Source organism: Rhincodon typus, chromosome 2, assembly GCF_021869965.1.
Source record: "Rhincodon typus isolate 14 chromosome 2, sRhiTyp1.1, whole genome shotgun sequence".
Classification (NCBI taxonomy): domain Eukaryota; kingdom Metazoa; phylum Chordata; class Chondrichthyes; order Orectolobiformes; family Rhincodontidae; genus Rhincodon; species Rhincodon typus.
Genome location: NC_063333.1, coordinates 44,331,880 through 44,348,835, shown reverse-complemented (window position 1 = coordinate 44,348,835; position 16,956 = coordinate 44,331,880). Strand labels below are relative to the sequence as shown.

At 41.4% G+C, this 16,956-nt stretch overlaps 1 protein-coding gene across 1 annotated transcript in view; it reads left to right on the top strand.

The window, feature by feature from the left end:
* LOC109928491 (disintegrin and metalloproteinase domain-containing protein 22) overlaps nt 1-16,956 on the top strand; it is a 320,108-nt gene that overhangs the window by 154,790 nt on the left and 148,362 nt on the right. Inside the window, exons 12-13 of the mRNA XM_048607855.1 lie at nt 7,552-7,636; nt 16,563-16,650. Coding sequence (XP_048463812.1) covers nt 7,552-7,636; nt 16,563-16,650 — 173 coding nt within the window. The remainder of the gene's footprint in view (nt 1-7,551; nt 7,637-16,562; nt 16,651-16,956) is intronic.

Below are 16,956 nucleotides of genomic sequence, written 5' to 3'. Positions count from 1 at the left end.
GCACTGAGTATAGGAGTTGGGACATCTTGTTGCAGCTGTACAAAATGTTGGTGAGGCCACATTTGGGGTACTGCATGCAAATCTGGTCGTCCTACTGTAGAAAAGATATTATTAAACTAAAGAGAGTGCAGAAAAGATTCAATAGGATGCTACCTGGATTGGAAGGTTTGAGTTATAAGGAGCGGTTGGATTGGCTGGGATTTTGTTCCCTGAAGTGTAGGAGATGGAGGGTTGACCTTAAAATCATGAGTGGCATGGATAAGGTAGATAGTGGACAACTTTTCCCCATGGTAGGGGAGTCTAAAACTAGAGGGCATAGGTTTCAGATGAGAGGAGAGAGAGACAAAAGAGTCCAGAGGGACAAGTTTTTCTTGCAGAGAATGGTGAGTGTCCGGAACGGGCTGCCAGAGATAGTGGTGGAAGCAAGTACAATTTTGTCATTTAAGAAACATTTAGACATGGATGGGATAGGTGTGGCAGGCAAATGGGACTAGTTTAATTGTGAAAATTGGGCGGCATGGACAAGTTGGGCCGAAGGGACTGTTTCCATGCTGTAGATTTCTATGACTCTATGACTATGACTATGAGTGCACTTGGTGTTAGAGAGCATGTGAGGTATGAAACTCAGAACAGGCACAGCCATAATGCCAAGTTTGTGCATAGTTTAGTTATAAATGAGTGGCTTGGAAGAGAATTTCAATCAGTGGCAAAGCAGCAGGGCTTATGATTGACACTGAAAAAATGCTTGTGATGTCCTATCGTTTAACTGAAGGAAGTTATGGTTCATTCAAGACTTTATGTCAGAATCAAAGAGAGCTGTAGTTTACTTTATGCCAACAGTGATTTCAGGATTTCAAGAACTCTTCCAGCCTCACAGTTGCCTTTGTAACAGGTGTCTGGATATGGTTTTAGGAATCCTTTGCTTGGCCATTGTGAGATCAGTATATGGCAATTTCTCTTTTTTTCATGGAAGGACAGAATCTTCATTCCACGTAGATGATATATGTAATTGAGATAGTATTCATTTAGTGAAAACGTTTAGGGGTCTGAGCATAATGGGCTATGGTGTCATTTGTCATAGAATCAGACAAGAAGTCCGACAAGGCTGATCTTTACGTCGAAAGCCTCTCACTGCATCATTTATGCTTTTCACAAAGTGGCATTGCAAGTTTCTTGCTAGGCAGCAGTGAGTTGCCAATTAAGTTGGATTATTGCTTGCTACATGCCATGTTAGTGACCCAACTTGCCTCATTAATATTCAGCTTCAACTCTTTCCAAATATGCTGAATAAGAGAAACCATGGAAATCAGAGTGGGTACTTGGTGACTTCAGCTCACTGCTTGCTCCAAAGGACCTCCATGTTGTGCATGACCAAACAGCATCTCAGGACATGACCAACGGTGGTCCAGCCACATGCACCCCTTGTCCATAGTCATTAGCATCCAGCACTTGCCAACCCCTCACAATCATCCTGGCATCTATTTGCAGACCATTTAGAATGCACTGGCTTGCATTGCAGGTCATACTGAGAGCTACCATTGAGAGGCTGTAGCAGGGACAGGCACAGTGTTCTTGGATGGGACATCTGTGTCCAATTGCAGGGCTGCTCACTTGCTCCCTTAGCACTTGACTACTTAGTTCTTACCTGCATGCTCACAGCATCTCAGCCTTGCCCTGTGATGCTGTGCCACACCTGTTAGTGCATTGGTACTTCAGTTAGAGCTAAAGGCTGTCAGTACAGCCGTTCTGTTTTGTACAGACACACAGACAAACTGCTTGTCTGTAGAAATCTGTCCAGGGGTAAGCAGGGGGTTTGAACTCATCTTGCTGTATGGCACAAGATGTCAATCTGATACCCGCACCATGTGGCAACTAGCTGTACAGCCAACACACTGCACGTTTATTCAACCAATTTGGAAACTTATGGGGGCTGTTGCTGCATCTGATGACCAGGCAGAGCCCGGTGCTTCCGATGTCCACCGTGAACCGTGTTCCCTTCCATCACTTGCCTTTCTCTAGATGTGAAATGCAACTGGAAAATGGCTGGGACAATGCAAGGTGTGCGCAAAGTCACTGTCACTTTGTTGGGTGAAAGTGCATGTCCTACATCTCAGGGAGAGGTCAAAGACATAGGGCCCCTCAGGATGCATGGAGTGTGCAGAGAGCCCAGAGTTTTCTGGTCTGACCCCATTCCCTGGGATGAAGAAGGTGCAGTGCTGACACCGGCTCCATATGTCCCGGGATATTGCGATAGTACAATGCTGGAGACTGGAGCAGGACCTGAGAGCTATAGGAGTGGGAAGCCATCCTTTCCTGGTGACTGTGGAGGTGATGACTGCTGCGAATTTCTGTGTGACAGGCTTCTTCCAGGGTCCGATGGGTGACCTGTATGGGATCCCTCAATTGTACACTCTCAAATATGTCATGACAGTGACTGATGTTATCAGTACACAATCACACTGGTTCACTTTATTTCCTGATGTCACGGTCAATGCTGTAGCCAAGGCAGTAGGATTGGAAACATAGCTGGATTTGCCCAGGTACAGGGTACAATTGACTGCACAACATGGCACTGAGAGGACCATATCACAACCCTGCAGAATTCATCAACAGAAAGGGCTTCCATTTGATTCATGTCCAGGTGATCAGTGATCACCATTTACCAGTTTCTGGAAGTGTGTGCCCACTACCCTGCAACAATTCCTTTGTCCTGGAGCACTCCTTTATACCTGGTGAATTTGATGGTGATTGCGCCTTACCAGACTAGTTACTTGAGGATAAGGGATATCCACTGTAACTATAGCTAATGACACCATTATGCAATCCCCAATTGATGCAGAGCGTGGATACATGCTTCGACCAGGGCTGAGGTGTAGCAGACGATGGTGCTGCTGGAGATGTCTGGGGGAGCCCTCCAATTTTGTCTGAACAGAGGGTGCTGCTTTGTACAAATGGAGTAGGCAAAGAGGTGATATGCCGGATATTGAGGAACTGGAGAATGGGAGAAGTCTTCCGAAGAGAATGACAAATTTATTGGGATGCTCTCCTTGTATGTGGTAGAACTCAGCTGCATCGGTGCTACAAGCCCAGCAGGAACTCAATGACACTCGGTTCCAGTAGATGAGAACTGGGTGCTGCAGACCATTGGGCAGTGTAAAATAGGCTAAGGTTGTCATGCCAGTATTTATTTGATTTGCATTGTGGAGCAAACTGCAGCCTCTACTGGTTTTGTTTGGTGTTCACTTTGCTGGCTGTAAATAAAAGCTCATGCTTGGATTTGTTGGATGGTTTGTTGGACAGTGACAATCTGTGGATCTACAGTGCACACTGGGAACAGAGTGGTGGTTACTTAGAGACGATGTTAAGATGGGATGAGGAAGATATTGTTATAGTTAGTACAGGCCGATAGATAAATAGCCTTCAAATTAATATTCAAACATTTGGAAACTTGGTATATGGTTCAAGGTAGAACTACTTTTTAAATTGGTACCTAATTAGGGTCCCTACTCATTATATAAAAGAACCCTTCAAAGGGGACATTAATGCTAGTAAGACTGCTGAATCCAATAAACTCTGCAGTTATGAATTAGAGAGATGATTTATCAAAATCCTTTAGACCTTGCCTCTTCTGCCGTACATGCTATATCATTGCAAACATTCATTATTTCTTAAGTAAAACAAAAGATAAACCCTAGGATTGTGCAATACTGATTTACTTTAAAGTGACACTGTACTTTAAACAAGAGCTGATCGCAGCATTAAATAGCAACAATAAAAAGATAATGATCCTGATGATTTTCTACTGTGCCTTTATATAATCTGGTCTGCTTTTTAAATTATGCATTAAATTGTCCAGATTTGGAAAATGATAAGTTAGCCATCATTCTGCATTTTCCATTTTGTGAATTCAATCATTTTCATCATATACTGGTGCTTAATGAATATACAGCTAGAGATGCTAGGTCTGTATTCTCTAGAGTTTAGAAGAGTCAGAGGTGACTTAATTGAAGCACGTAACATCCTGAGGGGACTTGACTGGGTAGATGTTGAAAGGATGTTTCCTGTTGTGGGAGAATCTCAAACTATGGATCATAACTTAAAAACAAGGGGGGGCGGCTATTTAAAACAGAGATAAGAAAACATTTAAAAACCAAAAGAACTGCGGATGCTGTAAATTAGGATTGGTTCTGAGGAGGGGTCACCGGACCCGAAACGTTAACTCTGTTTTTTCCCTTCACAGATGCTGCCAGACCTGCTGGGCTTTTCCAGCAACTTTGTTTTTGTTCATAAAAAAACATTTTTCACTCAGAGGGTTGTGAGCCTTTGGAATTCCCTTCCTCAAAAGGCAATGGATGTAGAATTATAAAATATTTTTAAGGTCGAGTTAGATAGATTCTTGATTAATCAGGGGATGAAATATTATTGGAGAAAGGGAGGAATGTAGAGTTGAGTTTGAAATCAGATCAACCATGATCTTATTGAATGGCGGAGCAGGCTCAATGGGCAGAGTGGCCTACTGTTGTTCCTTGTTTGTATATATATGTGAAACTTAATCTACTGTTTATCTACCTACCTACATTCTTCAGTAAAGCTTGTAGTTGCAGCTACCCTTATAATGGCCCTATTTAGGTTGCATCAGTAAAGTTGACAACCTCATTTAGTTTCCAAGCAGAATCAGCGTGACTCAAAGTACTGATACCTTAAGAATTAGAACTGACTACTCCACCATTATGCTACTAACTACTGTGCATGAAATAACAAGTTGATATTTTAGTCATCTGATGCTGTACTGTGCAGTTTCGCCCTCTGCTCAGTACACTCTAGCTGCTTCTTTCACAGTCGAATGCATCAGTTTATGAATAAAACAACAATGATATCACCAGTTTGCACCTAATTTAAGTGCTGACATCTTTAAATCTTCTGAGCATCTGACTATAGTTGCCAAATGAAAGCCTTTCAGTTATTCTGTCTCTTTCTGTAGTAACTGTGCCAGTTTGAAGCCTGGTATTATCACAGATGAAAAAAAAATTCTTTCCGAACATTACTAGTGTTGTTGTGTTATACTTCACGGAAATCAACAATGGTTTTGCTTATGATCCCAACAGTGATTTTGCTGATAAGGAGAAAAGAATGCAATTGTTAATAATCTGAAATGGTGGACATTCATAGAAGGACCATGTACTGTGGTCTAGGAAGAAGAATCATTTTCAACTTGAGTGATGAATACCTTTTGAGGGTAATATACTTAGTGACAAATGGATGGCAGAGTGGGTTAGAATATTCCTGTCATGGAAGAAAACCGATTTCAGATTCAACCCAGACTTATACCTATCCATTGAAGCATGTCGGGTAACTCTTCAGATGAAAACTCCTGTAAAATATGATGAAGTGCTATGAGTTGACGTTCAATAGACTTAAAAATTGATCATTGTGAGAAATGGAGTGACAGAGTAGCAATATTGAAAATGAGGCATACTGTTAGTGTAGGGTAAAGAAAACCCTTATATTCATTGGAAATCTGTTGCAATAATGCATCATGCTGACATAGTGCCATAGTAGAACCTGCTCCAATCTAATATATCTGGTAAAAAGCATTTTAACTCCCTCTTGGAGTGTATTTGTATTTGAATTCTTGCTAACCTTAATAGAAGGAGGTGTAGGAGGAAGCGACTGAGCGAGAGGCTTTGAGAAAATGGGTGAAGAATGAAGGAAACTATCTCACTGGCGAGACTGGCAAATTTTAAATGAGGGAAGAAAAAGGAGGGTGGAAAATAGATAGTGGATAGAGAGAATGATGAAGGGGAATAGGTATGTTAGTGGAAAAATCAAAGTGGTAAGGGAATGGGGGGAAGAGTAGGGTGATTTAAGAGGGCAGTGGGATGAAGGAGAAGGGGAACAAATGAGGGAAAATGTTGGGGACTAATCCTGGCTGATGTCAACAAACTCTTGTTATGGCAGAGTAGGTGGTGTAGCCTTCTTTCCATTTTACCTAGCTGTCCCGGGGGGGCCCAGGTTTGGTCTCTGTCAGGTAGAGGGCTAAGGGAGTCTTCTGAATATAGGACACAAAGTTAAGCCCAGTGAGAAGTTTCAGTGAGAGTAGGTTTTCCGTAAAGGGAAGGGCTGGTGGCAGGTGGTTGCCCATGAGTGAGAAGACACTAAAGGGAAGGTGATAATACTAGGATGGTTTCAGTGTTAAAGTTGGCAGAAACTGGCATGCCGGGGATAGCCTGAATTATAATGGAGTCAGAGCAGAAGAATATCGGCCTAGGAAGATTTAGCTGGCCGAATTACGGATATTGAAGGTGGCTGGGAATAATTCACAGAATCATCAAAAAGCTGTGTATCAAATATTTATGTAAAATATTGATCTAGTATTTTATACATCATTGATTATTGTCCTTGAATGAGAATGAGAAAGGCTTTACAAAGACTATAGTTGGGCGCACAATGTCTCCTGTAAAAGCAAACTGATAAAACTTGATGTGGTTATGAAAAAAAAGTTAGCCTTCTACAGTTAAGATCTATAGATCCATGCCAGTTACTCAATTAGCAAAATATAACCCATTATGACAGCAAGTCTCAGTGCTGCTCCACACTACCGTCCAGTGGCCAGAGTGCAGAAGTGCAGGCAGATCCAAACAATTCTTCATATATTCTTTAGCATCACAACCTGACATATTAATGGAAATTCCATGGATATATTTCTCAGAAAGCAATAAATCACTTTTTGATTTATGCTTCAACTCCAAAAATATAAATACTGCTGAATTAAAAAAAACATCTTGTCAAAGCTTTTTTCTCGACTATGTTCAACTTTTGTACCAACTGACAGTTTACGTAAATTACCTTAAGTTTTATTTCATTGAATTAACAGTTTTAGATATTATAGATATCACAGATTAATTAAATTCCTAAAGTTACTATGGGAGATTAGGAGGACCTCTGCTGTGATTCTAGCTGTAAGCCAGCAACTCTTGTATGTCACACAGAGTGACACGTCTAACAACACAAATACCTATTACTGTGTCACCATTGGGAACTACAGGCACATAGTGAGGTTTCAACAAGACATGCCTCACATACTGAGTTTAAAATATAGTCCATGTGGACGTAAGGATTTATATTGGAAAACTGTTAAGTGGCACTGACAGAAATTACATCAGGCAAAAGAGGTTTATTATATAATAAGTACGAACTATGTGTATACAATTTGCATTCATGAAGAAGATAAACATTATCGTACTCCAGTCAAGTTACAATGCAACCTAAGATAACAAGGTGTAGAGCTGGATGAACACAGCAGGCCAAGCAGCATCAGAGGAGCAGGAAGGCTGACGTTTCGGGCCTAGACCCTTCTTCAGAAATCAATGCAACCTAATTGAGTTGTCAATGGTACCATTCATGGATCTGCAATCTGTTTTCTGTATTTTGTGTGTCATTGAAAGGAATCATACATGTAAAGGTAATGGCACTTGCAATGTAAAATCATTATTCATCTGATATATCTTTTGAAATATATCTGAAATTAAAAACTGTTTTCTTTATTTTAAGGGGAACTATGTTTAAAAGCAGCCAGAGTGGAGCAGCATACGTTGGTGGAATTTGCACACAGTCTAAAAGTGGCGGGGTGAATGAGGTAATCTTCTGTTCTAGTAAAGGTTGACCTGGGAAGTTGCAAGCAGGATTGTGCCAAGGAAGTGATGAGATGCAGGTTCACTAGATTTCTAAACTGATTTGTGATCTGGTGGATGTTAGAACTGAGACCAGCAGCCTTCTAGTGTGGAATTGATAAAAGCAGTCAGAATATAAGTACACGAATAGAACATAGCATGTTCCCCTCCGCCCTCAATTCAGTAACATCAATAGCTACTACAAACTCACTCTATGTACCTTTGCCCAATATAAATCCATCCATCTCAGATGTAAAATTAACAGTTGAGGTTTGATAATACTTTGACATAGAGTGAGCAGTCTGTTGTTTTCAGAAGGGAGTTTCAAACTTCTTTCACTCTTTGCTTATGAATGTTTTTCTGAACTTAGCGCTTGAAAGGCCTGGCTCTGAGTTTTAGGCTATCGGTTCCCGAAAATAAAGGACCTTAGAAAAGTTAAAGCGCAGAAAGAGCCATTCAGCTCATCATGTCTGCGCTATCTGAACAAAAAAGTTCGCCCTCAAATCCTACTGTCCTTGCCTTGTCTAAGACGTTGCACGTTCCAGCACTTGTGGTTCAGTTTCCTTGTAAATGTATTGCGGGTTTCTGCCTTCATCACCAAACTGAACAATGATTTCCAAACCCTGCACCTGTTGTGGAAACATTTTTACTCCTGTCTCCTCTAATCCTTTTACAAATTACATTATATATGTCACATCTAGTAATTGACCTCTCTGCTGGGGGAAGCAGGTTGTTCCTGTCTGCGGTATCTATGCCACTCATAATTTTGTACATCTAAGTAAATCCTCCCCTCAGCCTCTTCTGTCCTCAGGAAAGAAAGTTCCTAGCCTATCCAACCTTTCCTGATAGCTGCAGTGTTAAAGCCCTGGCAGCAATCTTGTAAATCACCTTGGTACACTCTCCATACCAATTGTGCCCTTCTAATAATGTAGTGACCAGAACAATGTACAAAATTCCAGGCTTGGCCTAATCAGCTTTTTATACAATTCCAGCATTACATCCTGCCATTTGTATTCTGCACCTCTCTAGTAAAGGAAAGCACTCCATATGCATTCCTTACCATCTTATCTACCAGCCCTGCCACCTTCAAGGATCTGTGGACATTTATTCCAAGGTCTCTCACTTCCTCTACCTCTTTCAATTTGCTTCCGATTGTTGCATATTTCCTAGCTTTGTTTGCCCTTTACAAATGCATTACCTTTCACTCCTGCCACCTTCAAGGATCTGTGGACATGTATTCCAAGGTCTCTCACTTCCTCTACCTCTTTCAATTTGCTTCCGATTGTTGCATATTTCCTAGCTTTGTTTGTCCTTTACAAATGCATTACCTTTCACTCCTTTGCATTGAATTCCATTTGCCACTTTTCCACCTGCTCAACCAAACCATTGATGTCATTCTGGAGTCGATAGTTAACCTTTTCATTATCATATATACAGCCAATTTCTGTATGCAGAAAAGCTGCAAATTTCCTTTATGCATCCAATATTTAAGTCTAAGTCATTAATATATAGCAAAGTAAACAGCTAGGAAACCAAGAATGAGCCTTGTGGAACACCACTGGGAACCGCTTTCTATTTGCATAAACATCCACTGACCTTTAACCTTTGTTATCTGTCACTGACTAATTTGCTATATTCTCCAGCATCCCATGAGCTTGTACTTTTCTGATCAGTCAGCCATGTGGTACTTTGCCAAATACCTTACTAAAATCTATGTAGACGACATCCATTACAATACCCGTAAAAATCGTGTTACTTCCTTAAAAATTCAATTAAGTTAGTAGGACAGGACCTTCCCTGAACAAAACCACACCACCTATTCCTAATTAATCTATGCCTTTAAAGTGACAGTTTATCCAGCTCTAAGAATCAATTTCAATGATTTGCCCACCAAAGTCAGACTGACAGACCTATAATTATTTGGCTATCCCTTCTCCCATCATTTTTAAACATTTGTTCAACACTCACAGACCTCTGGTACTTGGCCTGTACCTAGTGAGGATTGGACATAATAATCAGACCATATCTTTGCAACTTTGATCAAATTAACCTCGAAGGTTCTAAATTACACAGAATACCATCTTTGTTTGTGTAACCTGTCCTTGTAATGTAACCACTGAAGTCCAGATATAATTCTGGTAAATCTGTGTTGCATACACTTCAGGATATATGTATCCTTCCTGAAGTGTGGTGGCCAGAACTGTACACCTTACTCCAAGGTGTAATCCACACAGGGATTTGTGTAGCTACCGCTCAGTAACCATTTTCTGTATTCTAATCTAGATAGAAAAAATGCAGAGAATGCTGGAGGAACTCAGCAGATCTGGCAGCGTCTGGGGAAAGAGAAAAACGGAGTTAACATTTCAAGTCCAGTGTGTACCAGACTCAAAACATTAACTCTGTTTCTCTCTCCGCTGATGCTGCCAGACCTGCTGAGTTTTTCCAGCATTCTCTGTGTTTATGTTAGATTTCCAGCAGCTGCAGTATTTTACCTTTCCCCTAGATATAAAGGTCAGCCTTCTATTAAATTATTTTAAATTATTTTCTGTGCTTGTTCTTGACATTTTAACAATCTATAAAACACTGACCCTGAATTTTCTTTGGAAATACACCCCCATCATTTCTAAAATGGTGGGAGGTGGGAGTGACTGTGCATGACATCAAGGCCGCATTTGATGTAATTGAGTGTAACATCAATGAGCCCTAGTAAAACGACAGTCAATGGGAATCAACGGAAAACCCACCTCTAGTTAGAGTCATACCTTGCACACAGGAAGGTGACTGCGACTGTTGGTGATCAGTCAGCTCAGCACCAGGACATCTCTGCAGGATTTCTTCAGGATAGCTTTCTAGGCCCATCCATATTCAACTGCTTCATCAATAACTTTTCTTCCATCTAAGGTTAGAAGTGGGATGTTTACTGATGATTGCACAATGTTCAGCGCCATGTCTGACTCCTCAGATACTGAAGCATTTTATACCCAATGTAGCAAGACCTGAACAATATAATTGGGCTTGGGCTAACATGTGGCAAATAACATTTGTGTTATATTAGTGACAGACAATGACTGTCTCCCAAAAGAGAGAATCTAACCATTGTCTGTTGATGTTCAGTAGCATCACCATCACTAAATACCCCACTTTACCATTGATCAGAAACTGAATTTGACTAGCCATATGAATACTGTGTCCACAAGACAGGTCAGAGGATAGGAATCCTGCAGTGAATCCTCAACTCCTAACTCCCCAAAGTCTATCCACGATCTACCAGGCACAAGTCAGGAGTGAGATGGAATTCTCTCAACTTGCCTGGATGAGCACAGTTCAATAACACTCAAGAGGTTTGACACCATCCAGAACAAAGCCAGCTTGATTGGCACCAAATCCGCAAACATTCACTCCCTCCACCACCGATACTCAGCAGCAGTAATGTGTATCAACTACTAGATGCACTGCAGAAATTCACCAAAGGCTGTTTTGACAACACTTTCCAGACCCGTGACTCGTTCTGTCTAGTAGGATAAGGGCAGTAGGTATATGAGAATACCACTACCTATATGTTCCCCTCCAAGCCGCTCACCATCCTGACTTGGAAATATATCACCTTCACTGCCACTGGGTCATAATCCTGGAACTCCCGCTTCAATGGCATTGTGGGTGTACCTACACTAAACTGACTGCAGTGGTTGGGGAAGGCAGCTCACACCACCTTCTCGAGGGTGACTAGGGATGAGCAATAAATACTGGCCCAGCCAGCAATACCCACATCCCATGAATGAATTTTTTAAAATGTGAAGTTGAGAGTAGATTTCGCACTTGCATCCTTTATCAGGAGTAGATGTGACCAAAAGAAACCAGATACCTGAGGGAAATAAATTACCAAGCAGCCTTACCCTAAGACAGTTCAGTAAAATCTATTAAATGGATTTAGTTATTTTTGGAAAATGTAACCTCGTTATTTTGACAGTGTATAGTTTGTTAAAATATTCCTTTATTTGTGACTAGTAAAGAAATTAATTACCTAACATCCAGCATCACTTCCCTCTAAGTATGTGCCCCTGTGTGTGTCATACCCTCTGTGGCACTCCGCAGGTGGGAAGATTCAGCTTGTATTCCTTTCTCACTTTTAATGTGGTGTGCAGCATTAATGCTGTTTTGTTTCTCATTATTACTTCTATGTTAAAGCTTTTAAGTTGTTGATTATTGCTGTTACACTTGCAATATCAGCAGTTCACTGCAAAGAGTGCCAAAAGAGTGCATCCATTTTCTACAAGTTAGTAGCAGGTTGCAGGCCACAAGGGAATTCTAAGTATTTTATGATCCATTTAACAATGGTAGACTGGTCAGTGATATGTGGCTGAATTGTCTAAGCATAAACCAGGAAACCTAAGTACTCTTTTACAGTAATAGAAAAAGTTATGTAAACTGCACAGTTTGGTAATTGGCATTGTTTGCAGGGTTGCATATAATGTTCTGCAATGTACAGTGTAGGCACTGTGCTGATTTGTTGCACAGACAGGCAGATAAAGCTGCCGTTATGAGTAAGTTACTCGATGAAGTTGAGAAATAATTTGCTGTTAGCATTTTAACATGAAAGTAGAAATAGATGTTAAACTTCAAGGCACGGAAGAACAGGTGTTATACTGCACTAATGCTTCAACATTTTTAAAATAACAGCTATGAATAAAATCTATTCTGAGAAAAGAATATTCTCACCTATCACTTTGATAGATGTGTATTTTCATAATGATAGCTGTGAATTAGCTTCCGATACTATCTGCCCAAATCATAATGGTTTAATGGTCAAGTTCCTAAAGATAAATGACAGGGAAAATTAATTTCATTGTTTTGAATTCTATAGGTATGATTTTAACCCATTTAAAATCATTTATTTACAGAGTTAAAATCAGACCCTGTACTTCCAGACTTTAAATATTTGTCAAAAATCCCCAAAAAACTGTGGATGCTAGAGATCCAAGACAAAAATAGAAAATGCTGGAAAATCTCAGCAGGTCTGAAGAAAGTTCACTGGATCCAAAACATTAACTCTGATTTCTTTCTACAGATACTGCTAGACTGCTGAGATATTCCAACAATTTATGTTTTTGTTTAAGTATTTGACCTCTGATTATTAACCTTTGTTAATGGAAATAAGTCCTTCCTGTATACTCTATCCAGTCCGATCACAACATTATATACCTCAATTAAATCCTTTCAGCCTTACTTGATCCAAAGAAAACAAGCACAGTTTATCTTTCCTCAACTAAAATGTTCCAAAGAACAAAGAAAATTACAGCACAAGGACAGGCCATTTGGCCCTCCAAGCCTGTGCCGATCCAGATCCTCTATCTAAACCTGTCGCCTATTTTCCAAGGATCTGTATCCCTCTGCTCCCTGCCCATTCATGTATCTGTCTAGATACATCTTAAATGACGCTATTGTGCCCGCCTCTACCACCTCCGCTGGCAACGCGTTCCAGGCACCCACCACCCTCTGCGTAAAGAACTTTCCACGCATATCTCCCTTAAACTTTTCCCCTCTCACCTTGAAATCGTGACCCCTAGTAATTGAGTCCCCCACTCTGGGAAAAAGCTTCTTGCTATCCAGCCTGTCTATACCTCTCATGATTTTGTAGACCTCAATCAGGTCCCCCCTCAACCTCCGTCTTTCTAATGTAAATAATCCTAATCTACTCAACGTCTCTTCATAGCTAGCGTCCTCCATACCAGGCAACATCCTGGTGAACCTCCTCTGCACCCTCTCCAAAGCATCCACATCCTTTTGGTAATGTGGCGACCAGAACTGTACGCAGTATTCCAAATGTGGTCGAACCAAAGTCCTATACAACTGTAACATGACCTGCCAACTCTTGTGCTTAATACCCCGTCTGATGAGTGAAAGCATGCCATATGACTTCGTGACCAGTCTATCGACATGCATTGCCACCTTCAGGGTACAATGGACCTGAACACCCAGATCTCTCTGTGCATCCATTTTCCCCAGGGCTTTTCCATTTACCGTATAGTTCACTCTTGAATTGGATCTTCCAAAATGCATCACCTCGCATTTGCCTGGACTGAACTCTGTCTGCCATTTCTCCGCCCAACTCTCCAATCTATCTATATTCTGCTGCATTCTCCGACAGTCCCCTTCATTATCTGCAACTCCACCAATCTTAGTGTCATCTGCAAATTTGCTAATCAGACCATCTATACCTTCCTCCAAATCATTTATGTATATCACAAACAACAGTGGTCCCAACACGGATCCCTGTGGAACACCACTGGTCACAGTTCTTCATTTTGAGAAACTCCCTTCCACTACAACTCTCTGTCTCCTGTTGCCCAGCCAGTTCTCTATCCATCTAGCTAGTACACCTTGGACCACATGCGACTTCACTTTCTCCATCAGCCTACCATGGGGAACCTTATCAAACGCCTTACTGAAGTCCATGTATATGACATCTACAGCCCTTCCCTCATCCATCAACTTTGTCACTTCCTCAAAGAATTTTATCAAGTTGGTAAGACATGACCTTCCCTGCACAAAACCATGCTGTCTATCACTAATAAGCCCATTTTCTTCCAAATGTAAATAGATCCTATCCCTCAGTATCTTCTCCAGCAGCTTCCCCACCACTGACATCAGGCTCGCCGGTCTCTAATAACCTGGATCATCCTTGCTACCCTTCTTAAACAAGGGGACAACATTAGCAATTCTCCAGTCTTCCGGGACCTCACCCGTGCTCAAGGATGCTGCAAAGATATCTGTTAAGGCCCCAGCTATTTCTTCTCTCGCTTCCCTCAGTAACCTGGGATAGATCCCATCCGGACCTGGGGACTTGTCCACCCTAATGCCTTTTAGAATACCCAACACTTCCCCCCTCCTTATGCCGACTTGACATAGAATAATCAAACATCTATCCCTAACCTCAACATCCATCATGTCCCTCTTCTCGGTGAAAACCAACGCAAAGTACTCATTAAGAATCTCACTCATTTTCTCTGACTCCTCACATAACTTCCCTCCTTTGTCCTTGAGTGGGCCAACCCTTTCTCTTGTTACCCTCTTGCTCCTTATGTATGAATAAAAGGCTTTGGGATTTTCCTTAACCCTGTTTGCTAAAGATATTTCGTGACCCCTTTTAGCCCTCTTAATTCCTCGTTTCAGATTGGTCCTACTTTCCCGATATTCTTCGAAAGCTTCATCTGTTTTCAGTCGCCTAGACCTTATGTATGCTTCCTTTTTCCTCTTTGCTGGAATCACAATTTCACCTGTCATCCATGGTTCCCTAATCTTGCCCTTTCTATCCCTCATTTTCACAGGGACATGTCTGTCCTGCACTCTAACCAACCTCTCTTTAAAAGCCTCCCACATATCAAATGTGGATTTACCCTCAAACAGCTGCTCCCAATCCACATTCCCCAGCTCTTGCCAAATTTTGCTTTAGTTGGCCTTCCCCAAATTTAGCACTCTTCCTTTAGGACCACTCTCGTCTTTATCCATGAGTATTGTAAAACTTATGGAATTGTGATCACTATTCCCAAAGTAATCCCCTACTGAAACTTCAGCCACCAGGCCGGGCTCAAATGCCACTGCCCAAATATATCACTTCACTCACCTTCCCAGAGTACTATTCGACCACTCCCACTCAGCTCCGCTGCCGAAATGAAGAACTTACCTTCCTGGCAGTCCCCTGGTCCTTGCTGTCACCGTTCCCCCTGCTGCTGCAAAAATGGAGGCCGCTGATTCTACGAGGTAAGGATTTAAATGGGAAACGTACCTCCCAGCAGCCCCCGGTCCTTGCTCTCACCGCTCCCGCCGCTGCTGCAAAAATGGAGCTCTCACTGTTCCATTCCTGGCAACATCTTTGTAATTCTCCTCTATACTTTGCTAGTTCAATCACATCCTCCCTGTAATAGGGTGACCAGAATGTTAACAGTTCTCCGGCTATAACTGGTGTGACTCTTTTTCACATGGTTCTTGCATAGCTTACATGCTCCTGTTCTCCTGGTGTCAGTCAACAAAAGGAATCGCACGTACTTTTTTGCCCACGTTATCTCTCTGTCCCACCCTCTTTGGGGATCTGTGGACATGTTCTCCAAGGTCTCTCAGAGTCACTGACATACAACATAGATACAGGCTGTTCGGCCCAACAGGTCTATGCCGACCACTAACGCCAAACAACACTAATCTCATTTATCTGCACTTGCTCCATAGCCTACTATGCCCAGGCGTTTTAAGTGCTCATCCAGAAGTATCTTAAATGTTGTGGGAATACCTGATTCCGCCATCCTCTCAGGCATCACATTCCATATTTCTACCACCCTCTGGATGAAATTATATTCTCCTCAGATCTCCTGTAAACCACTTACTCTTCATCCGAAACTAGTGCCCTCTGGTCTCTGTGTGAAGAAGTTGCCTCTCAGGTTCCTTTTAAATCTTTCCCCTCTCACCTAGTTTTGGACTCCCCCTACGTTGGGGAAAAGATCTTGGCTATTCACCCTATCAGTGCCTGTCATGATTTTATAAACCTCTATATGGTCATCCCTCAGCCTCCTACGCTCCAGGCAGGAAAATCCCAGTCTATCCAGCCTTTCCTTACAACTCAAACTTTCCAGTCTCAGTAACATCCTTTTAAATCTTTTTTGCACCCTTTCCAGTTTAATAACATTCTTCTAGATATTTTCTAACCTGTTCAGCGATTTTATGCAGAATCCTACCAATTATTGTATATTCTCTTGTCTTTTCTGTCCTGTCTGAAATACATTATGTCACAAATAGCTATTGAAGTCTTTTACACTAAAGAAAATGAAAAGTGAAGATAGATTTTCAGTGATTTTTTTTTTAACTGGGGGCTCATCTCAGATGACATCTGATGCTTTGTTTCAGTTTGGAGGTGCTGGTGCAATGACTGTCACACTTGCTCAAAGCCTGGCCCAGAATCTTGGCATCTTTCCAGATAACAAAAGAAAGGATGGTAAGCTTTTGCATTGCTAACGTATTTAAAAGGGATCTTCTGTGTGCACCAAATCTTTAGTTCAGAGAAACATATCTTGGTATAGTATATTAGAAAATGCTTGGTCTTATTCTTATTGCTATCTCAGTTTTACATGTGCCCATGTTTTGCCAACAGAAATGGAACAATCCTGTTTATTAAAGTAAAAAATAAGGCATATAAGAATAAATCTGTGTGTTGTGAATTACAAAGAATTGTCTAGCAAATGTATCAGGTCTAGCAGTGCTTATGCAGTCCACCTCATTCACTGCCCTCAGCAAATGTTAA